The 10,271-nt window shown below is 36.9% G+C and overlaps 1 protein-coding gene across 1 annotated transcript; it reads right to left on the bottom strand.

The window, feature by feature from the left end:
- Positions 1-6,671: 6,671 nt before the first annotated feature.
- On the bottom strand, positions 6,672-9,869 carry PHOX2B (paired like homeobox 2B). The gene is made up of 3 exons (XM_072132375.1): positions 9,380-9,869; positions 8,475-8,662; positions 6,672-8,198 (listed from the first exon to the last, which is right to left on the bottom strand). The coding sequence occupies exons 1-3, from the start codon at positions 9,618-9,620 to the stop codon at positions 7,746-7,748; spliced, it is 882 nt and encodes a 293-aa protein (XP_071988476.1). The 5' UTR covers positions 9,621-9,869; the 3' UTR covers positions 6,672-7,745.
- Positions 9,870-10,271: the final 402 nt, after the last annotated feature.

Below are 10,271 nucleotides of genomic sequence, written 5' to 3'. Positions count from 1 at the left end.
TTACGCCCTCAGAGCCCTTCTGGGTCATTAGCATAATTGTAAACATTGATTTTAGAAGAAAGGAGGCCATGGAAAACAAATATAAGAAGATTACCACAGTCACAGATCAGCCTGGATCTAGGAGTAAGTGTCCCTGGTTTATCATGCTTGGCTTTGATGGTAGATTTCTTTTAAAGGAAATGGGATCTTTAACTGATGTATTAAACCTACATTCTTTTTTAACAGAGGAAAGGAACAAGAATTAAACGGTAGTGTGAACTGGGTCTATGGGCAAGTTACCATTTGTGTTTTTGGTTCTGTTTTGTAGTTTTTCTAAACAAAGTCCCTTCCTCATCCGATCCCTTCCTTGGTTGAACATGATGGACATGTGTCTATTTTCAACCGTATAAACTATGTAACTATCTAAACTGACTGTAATTTAAATGGATGTGTTAATGGATTAGTATGAAAAAAAAAAGGAATTCCTTGCTTTCCGTTAGTGTCAGTTACTTTATAGCCATCCAATTTTTCTATTTCTTAGCTCTGGCCACTAGAGGTCACATTGAAACTCTGGAATGTGACGTCAGAGCTCAGTATGAAAAACCGGATAGAACAAACTGATACAAATCAGGCTCTTTCACTGGAACACTATGGTAGGGGTAGGATGCGGCCGCATGCATTTCAATGGGCAATACGTTCATCCGTTTTAATGGCGGTATTGCACATCTTGCCACACTAAGGGAAAAAGATAGAGCGGGCGACATCTATTCCTGTAAGGACTCTCTGATCTCTGTCGCGTGGATGTATGCACCCCCAGGCTATGCCCCCAGTGTGCCTATGTTGGTAGAAGCCTGCCTCAATACCATCTGTCTTATGGAAAATGAAAGCGGATACTAACGGAGACCATTGTAAGTCCATTCAAATCAATGGGAAAAAAAACTATCCACTATCTGTAAAATCGAAACAAAATCATAGATGGGAACTGGTCCTAAGAGAGCGGCTCTCCCATCCACTGTGAGCTCTATAGCAGCAGCCTGTTCTGCCCCCATACAAGCCAAGCTCAAATGAAACATTTCCGATGGCTTTATACGCAGCATTCTTCAGAAAAATATGCTGCCATAGCACTTTTAATACTGTTTTATTTTTTTTCCAGAACCTTCTTTTATTTGCCTTATTTTCCACCAGTATTTTGCCCTACATTACTGCCATTTCCACTAAGCCTTATGTGTGCACCCCAATGATATCATTGCCTCCAGCTCCTGCATAAAAAACGCTGACTGTACACATCTCATATCTGTGTGAATGCACCCAAAGAATCACCCAGAACTTCAGGATCACTGTCTCTTACATGCAGGTCTAAGAAAAAACAACTATACATAGTAAAATGTGGGGACATGATTGAGATCAGCCTGTCCTAATCTTCTTCTCAACTAGAGGGCGCCACTTACCTTTCCAATGGTCATGATTCTGCTTTCTGATGTTTTGCAATATTTCCAGCATTCAAACCTTCTTTATAAAAAAAAGTAAAGGTTTAACGTATCAATAAAAAATTCAGTTGACATCAATATAAATTTTATGTCATCCGTTATGTTCCGTTTAGGCAGGTATCCATTTTGCATGCGTTTTTTTTACGCAAAAAAATGACGGTGGCTCCAGTACTTTTTCTCCATTTGAAAAAAAAGTTGTTTTTTTTTTTACCAGAGGTAAGGAACGGAGATTTAAACGGTAGTGTGAAATGAGCCTTATATTTTCTTTACATTAACCAGCAAATGGTCATTAATATTAAGCTAGGGTGCACATTTCTAGGATCCTATATATAGGATTGCTTTTTGCTGCATTGTATCCACTTTTTTGCAAAATCCACACTTGATGGATAACTGATGCCTTGAACGGGCTGCAATCCATACCCATAAGCCTTCTACTACATGGCTTTGTTAACATCAAACGTAGTAAACGTAGTACATATGTACAGAGTTAGGAGCAATAATAGTAATAATTCTTAATTTATATAGCGCACACAGACTACACAGCGCTGCACAGAGTTTGCCAAATCGGTCCCAATTGGGCTCACAATGTAATCATCCTACCAGTATGTTTTGGAGTGTGGGAGGAAACTGGAGGACCCGGAGAAAACCCACGCAAACACCGAGAGAACATACAAACTCTTTGCAGATGTTGACCCTGGAACTTGAACCCAGGTCCCCAGCGCTGCAAGGCTGGAATGCTAACCAATAAGCCACCGTGCTGCCCTTATGTATCTTGGTGAAAATATCCTTTTCATGACTTGGTCCAGAGGTTATAGAGGATCCATAAGGCATATTTTCCCCTATGGGAAGTCCAGTACTATGCACAAAACATTATAATTGGTGGACTTTCGATTGGGGCCCAGCAGCTTCAAACTATGTCACTTCTACGCACATACAGAAAGGGACAGAACCTGCATACCAGTGCACAGTACTCACCACTACACATTTATTTTTTTGAAACTATAAAACATATAACAAATAATAATATAGAAATATTAATAACACTTAGCATAACACAATTACACAATGCCAGTGCCTATGGACGCCATATTCTGCCATGTAGGATCTCTGCTTGACCTCTAGGCTGAATTATTTATATGTATTTTTTGTATTTCTCTTTAATTATTATCATACATTTATGAAGGACTTTATATCTTTATCACATCCATAATGGTCACATATTTCTATTTTTTTATCAGTGCGTTCAATGAATGATGGATGTAACTTATAATATAATAATTATTATTAATATGGATGTAGCTTATATGTTTTGTATACTCTACTGGAATTGTCTTCTGGTTGGTCTTTCTATTTTGATTTTATATAGAATAAATTAAAAAAAAAAAACATGTTTCTCCCAAATAATAAATTCTTTAGCTAATGGGTTTATACTTCAAATATAATAGAGAAGCTGTTAGTTACTATTTCTATAATTCTCCACATATATCACTGGCTATGTGCCATTTATTTATTTTAAAAGTGAAAAGAGGCATCATTCAGGTGTATTATTGCATGTATTCTTGCAAAAAAAACATGACATTATGTAGGACAGACAGCATTTTTATTTGATAACCAACCAAAAGGAGATGGTTATGTAAAGATTCTGCTTTTAATCATATTTTTGTACTGGGAATTTAACACTATAGATCGCAATAAGTTGCATCTGTAAGGTATCACAAACTGTGGATGATTCAATTTCTTTCGAATTAATAATAATTACATCTTAACCACAATTTTCCAGTTCAACTTGCAACAAAATATGCCAAAAGACATTGTCACAGATATGCTCCAAATGAAAAATAATATACATTTCTAATAGAATATTATAAATTAAGCCATTTGTGAAGTGCCATCAGCACCCAGAGACATATATTCAGGGTGGGGATATACCAAACTATGATCAATAATATATATGAATCATTCACCTCATTCTATGCTATCATCAGATCCTCAGCAGACTGGAATCATCTGAACAAATCCTACCCAGTTCCCTTAGTATACCACCTGTTATTACTGTAGGACATGACACCAGTGCTGTCTCCTGTTATCTACTCTCATAGGAGACAGGAATTTAAAAAATACAGCATACTGGCAATATTTCCTATATTTTTTTTATATTTTGGATTTACCTCCATTATCCCTTAGAGTTATCCAGGATATAATAATAATAATAATAATAATAATAATAATAATAATAATAATAACAATAATAATAATAATAATTAATAATAATAATAAATAAAATACATTTTTAACAAAATATTGCAGGCTCGACAATAAAATAAGGAAACTACATACCTTCATGTAGGTAGATGCAAGGAGTAGTCATATATAATGGTGATACAATGTATAGAGAACATACAGAGCTGAGCTCTCTGTACAATGCTTCACATGGATGTTATGCTGGGGATAAGGAGAAGAAGAACATGAAGATTCGTTCAGACACATGCACTTTATAATTTCCATCAGATATACTAAAATAACACATGAAAAGTATTTTTGTATAAAATATTCAAGATGCACATTCGTTGGATTGTGATTACTGGGAAAATCAGTTAGTTGAACATTAAAAATATTTTTCACACCTGTAAATATAGAGGCAGGTGCCAAAAATATATCTGAATAGGGGAATAATAATAATAGTATTAATGCCGATAATAATTAGAGTGTTATCAATAATAATATTAACCTTTCTATTAATGGAAGTGGTAGGGATTTTATAATTATATTAATAAAATACTAACCAGGGAAATCACGCTATTAATGGTAGTAATAATATAGTAATAGTGGTCATGTAGTAGTATAATAGCGTTTGTGTAATAAGATAGTTATAAATAAAGAATAATAATGATACATATTAAAGAAAACCATCCCCACTGCGACTCCTTATACCTGACCAATAATACAAATTATACAATTACCTTAGAGGGATAAGAATAAAGCTTTAGTTCTTTCATATCTAACAACATTTATGATAAAAAAAAATATATATGAATATTATTATTATTATACATGTCAGAATAATGCAATAATAGTAAAATAAAATCATTACTATTAAGAACAATTGTTCTAACCTGTACTATACAATGCTGCCTCCCCGGTCCGGTGTCACTATTTGATCCCGAAATTCGTTTACACCGATATAAAATGATTAGACAGTAGTCATCGGAGGTTACATTAAAATATTATAATAGAAAATACATTGATCTTCATGCATACAGTATTCCTGTACATTACCTTCCATAAGCAGAAGAGCACCAGGGGTTAAACAATCCATGTCGGGTGTATGAGTGTTTATATTTACCGTGAATATTACATATATACAGATGGATAGATAGATACACAACATTAGCAGAGGATTTCTCTCTGTGATGTATCTGTATAACTAGCAATAATAAATATATAAGGTAATACATACTATATAAGGTATACATACTATAGATACACCTGATGCAATGTACTGTATACAGCGACTGTGCTCATGAGAAATACTATATACACACAGAGCTTACATTAGCTATTTATTCTGCATACGCGATGTAAACTAACCATGGAAAGATTATTGTCATAGAAAATGTGTTTTATGAAAAATACAGGGCAGTGACCGCATAAAACTAATCTATCTATTTTTCTCTCTTTCGCTATATATATACATATATATAATGGTGTACTATCTAGGTATCTGGGCTGTGTGTTCTAGCAGGGTAAATAATGAAAAAGGGCTGTGCATACTAGCAGAAGACTTACCGGACAGGCAAGACATGGCTGTATATACCAGCAGGGTATATATAGGGTAGACAGGGATTTATATATACTAGGAAAGTATATATAGAAAAGACTGGGCTGTATATACCAGCAGGGTATATATGGGGCAGACAGGTCCGTATATACCAGCAGGGTATATATAAAACACGTAGGCAGGGCTGTGTATACTAGTAGGGTACATATAGGGCAGGTAGGGTAGTGTATACTATCAGGGTATATATAAGACAGGCAGGGCTGTGTATACTAGCAGGGTATATATATATATAGGGTAGACAGGGATATATATACCAGAAAAGTATATATAGGACAGTCAGGGCTGTATATACCAGCAGGGTATATATACTAGCAAGGTATATGGGGCACACTGGGCTGTATATTCCGGCAGGTTATATATAAGGCAGGCAGGGCTGTGTATACTAGCAGAGTATTTATAAGGCAGGCAGGGCTGTGCATACTAGCAGGGTATATATAGGACAGGCAGGGCTGTGTATACCAGCAGGGTATATATAGGGCAGGCAGGGCTGTGTATAGTGTCAGGAGTGTGGTACGAGCCTGTATATTACTGTAGAGCAGAGCACTTGAAGTGAATGATTTGCACTTGCTGGTAGAGGTCAATGGCTCCTTTCATTTGAATGTATGCAAAGCTTAATTGATGCTAATCTCCTCTGTAAGACTGATTACTGATGTTACATTCAAATACACATTAAAGTCACCCATCATTTATACTTACCCCTATTGTCTTCTCAAATGTCCACTATAAAGGTATGAAACTCAATAACATAGTGATCTTTTTCCATAAATAACAGATAATATTAAACCATGATGCTTCAAGAAACAAATCCTAAAATAAATGTATTTCCCTTTTCTATCATATGGTCTATCCTTATGTATCTATATTTTTATATATTATTGATAATCTCTATAAACCGCATTAAAATGGTTGTAAAATAAAATAAATGAATGGTAATAATAGTGTAATAAAATTAAATATTTACTAAAATTATGTTATTAATCATTCCTATAAAACGATATATATATATATATATATATATATATATATATATATATATATATATATATATATATATATATATATAAATAAATAATACCATAATGGTTGTAAACAAAAAAAAAAAGAATGGTAATAACATTCTGCTAAATAACTATTCTGTTGTGTGTTAAAATGCTTGTGAGACAGATCAATCCATAATAACTCTGAAACTACATGTCCTAAATATATAGTGATGATGATGTAAACAATACTTAAAAAATCCGACTGAACAAAAATAATACTGAAATATATTACAAATACAAGGCAATTTATTTGCATTTTCAGTTTTTATTACCAACAATCAAATAAATGGCACACTTTTCTTTAAAAAAAAACAAAAAAACAAAATGTACATGTAAAAATCGTTCCCTTTTTAAATAAGCATTCATAATAACTACATATAAATAAGTGAACCCCCTGAACATTTAATTAACGAGGTTAATGTGCTCAGGATTTGGGGGAGGGGAAAAAAAAGAAATAAAAATAAAATACAACATGCAGATTCTAAGAAAAAAAAGAAATAAAATTTGTGAAATCCATTTGATAAAAAAAAAATAAAAATAAATAAAAATTTGAACAAATAAAACAGACAAACAAACAGTAGAGGATCCAGATCCTTTTCTCTATAGAGACATTGAATAGACTAAAGGATTCCACATCATTTACTTCAACAATTGGTCGACATTGTGTACTCATAATAACACCATACGACTGTCACATTATAACACTGCTGGGAAAGACACAGGAAGAGAAAGCATCAACATCCAACTAATATCTAGAGGTCTTGTGCCTTTACAAATGAATTTAAAAAAAAAAAAACATAAAAAATGAATGTGAAACAATGTAATAAATAGATTCTCGTTACACCCAATGCAGAATAAGACAGACCCTGCAACACAGTGCAAATTATTCCTGTCCATGTAATGTCCAGCAAAGACTAAACCAGAAGAAACCTAGTGAAACTTAGTGCTAATAATTCAAATATTAGACAAGAAGAAGAAGACGCAGTGGGTGCCTTGTTTAACCCTTCCACTGCCTCACTGGCCTGTCCCACTGGCAGTGGATGAGTTAAAATGTCTGTACAGATAAAAATTGTCCTTTAGATGATTTTGTGGAGGTCTGGGAGGTCTAGAAAGGATCTGCTGCTGGGTGCTCAGGCTTTTGGCATCCTCACCACACCAATTATACTAGGTGGTCATGTTAAAGCCCCTGGTACCAGTCAATGATACTATCTGCTGGAGTCTGCACTCATCCTTCTTTCCCCTGAAGCCAAAATTCACCTGTATGATCCAGAGAGTCCACTAGATGTGGTTCCACCTGCTGGTTCTGAGTTGTGTTGGACAGGTAGCTGAGGTCCCTCATCATCATCATCATCATGGTCATTGACCTTGCAGATCTCAGCACTAGTGCTCATGCTGGCTAGTTCAGAACATGCTTTTGACTAGAGTGGCTTTGGTACTGTTGGGTCTCTGCAGGGACGATAACACACTGGCGAATGGACCTCCTAAGGAGTCAGGGATGGAGGTGATGGTACCACCTGGACCAGTGGCCCAGCCTTGTGCTCCTCCTGTGCCCCCCACCACCCCTGCAGATGACAGACCTCCAGATCCTGGCACTCCACCTTTGATTTGTTCTGTTGGACCAACCGATCCTTGAGATCCTGTAGGGCTGGGGCCACCACCACAGCTTTGGGTTGGGTTGGGGTTGTTACCTGGGCCCCCAGTGCTGTCAGGGTCTGTGATCTTGGCATCTTTACTCTCATCATCTCTGGAGGAGTCTGATTTCTTCCCAGAAGAACCATTCTTGGCCGCAGCTGCTGCAGCTGCTGCTGCTCTTTCTTGCTTCCTAAACTTTGCACGACGATTTTGGAACCAGACCTGGAAGTGGGTGATAGATTATAGGGCAGATGGGAGATGTATGGGTCATATTGGTGATGGAGGTGTTCAAGAAGGAGGAGGAAGAGGAGGAAAAGAGGAAAAGAAAAATAATAATTTTGATTAATTTTGCAACATATGTATCTTCCTACTCATATATTTCTTATAACACTTTCTACAAGTAGATTCAGTAAATTAGAAATATTGATTAAAATCATATTGATAAATTATTATTTTTAGATCTATTAGATCGATAGAAGATAAGATGTTATCTTGTACCTGTACTCTGGCTTCAGTGAGGTCTATCTTCAGAGCCAGCTCCTCTCTAGTGTAAATGTCAGGGTAATGGGTCTCAGCAAACACCCTCTCCAGCTCTTTTAGCTGAGCACTGGTGAAGGTGGTCCTGATCCTCCTCTGCTTCCTCTTCTCATTGAGACCACCATGGTCAGTGAACAGCTTGTAAGGAACTGCAGGAGTCAGAGAAACAGCAAGTTAGGAATCAAATAAAACAAAAAGAATAAAACATAAAATAATAAAAATGTATAACAGTGCATAAATGACTATAATATATATGGTAATGGGGACGATGTGATGTATATATAATACTAGACAACATACATGTAGTCACCCAATAATAAATACATATCCTTCCTAAGAACTTCAAAATTAAATGAGATACAAGTGGGTCTTCATGTGTCACCTAGTGTAATGTATCTCTCCTGTGTGGTAGTAAATTTGGTGAAATCCTGATAAAGTGAGTAATAATGTGTAGGGTGATGCCCAGGTAGGGTGATGCCCAGGTGGTGGGCAGCAGCAGCTGCAGCAGTCGCAGCATTTTGGGACAGTGTCTTCTGGTGTGATGAGTCTTTCTCTTGGGTTATTTAATTATTTGCTAAGCTTTACGTCTCATCCCAGAGTAAATAAATTATGCCTATCATTTTGGCAGCTTAAGATAATTTTGTTGGCGGTTCGGGTGTGACTACCAGGATAGTGTAACCCTGTAAGTGAATTACTCCTCGCCTGCAATCGCTTCTAACGTGATAAATTCTTTCATTTGTGTAAGCAAATTTCGTTTGGTAAATACTAAACACATTTCCATTTTCAAATGCAATCAAGGATTCCTATATACAAGATCCTTGCAAGAATTGGGGTGGGGGGAGAAGCTTAGGAGAAGACCTCCTTACCTGCTGCATAAGGGCTGCTCTGGTGATCCCTGAGAGTTCCAAGGCTGCAAGATCCTGGGGTGAGGGATGGGCAGCCTGAGGTGGCCCCAAAAGTGGTCCTGATAGGGTTGTACTGGAAGCCACTGGCTTGGCTGCAGGAGCTGAAGTCTGCATAGGCAGATGCCAGGCTGGAGGTGTCCATGCCAGCCATGCAGGACTCATAGGCAGAGGAGTTAAGGTAAGAATATTCCATTTTATACATTGAAAAGGCTCTGGGAGTCTCACCAAGGAGGTAAAGAAGAGACAGAGAGATGAGGACTCTGCTGGTGATGACTTGGAGGAGGTGATGTGCTCTGCTCCACGCCTGCCTCAGCACTGGCCTCCTTACTAGCAGCAGAGCCTAGTTTTATCAAAAAGCCTCCTATGAGATGCCTTGCCTGAGGTCTCCAGAGCATAGAGTCCTCATAATAAACTTGGCTCTTTCCACTTGGACAATAGCAAAGCGGTTGGTCTTATTGCTGGCGCTTTTTACATGACAATAACTCATCAGTCTATTGGGCTGGCACTGGGGGGACTTAGCTGTCCAACCTCCCTATCATTGATTCCTGCATCTCTAATTAGGATTTAATAGCACACCATCCTCTCCCTTCTAACCAGCTCCCTGCCCTTTAATTCAATCACACTCTTTGCAAATAATGAAAGTTGGGTGACGATTCTCCCTGATCCAATTTCCCCCCCTTTAGCTTTTAACTGATCATATATACCTATGGCAATAAAATGGGATGCTGTGTTTTTAACTCTTATTTGCTGGGTGTATTTTCTATGTCATATGAGTTTTAATGCAAGGGGTTACACATTCCGCTATAGCCCAAAATTCACTTGCACTGCCAAGGAGGCACAATGCAGGCATCAG

Source organism: Engystomops pustulosus, chromosome 1 (assembly GCF_040894005.1).
Source record: "Engystomops pustulosus chromosome 1, aEngPut4.maternal, whole genome shotgun sequence".
NCBI classification, from domain to species: domain Eukaryota; kingdom Metazoa; phylum Chordata; class Amphibia; order Anura; family Leptodactylidae; genus Engystomops; species Engystomops pustulosus.
This window is presented reverse-complemented; position numbering and strand designations above follow the sequence as displayed.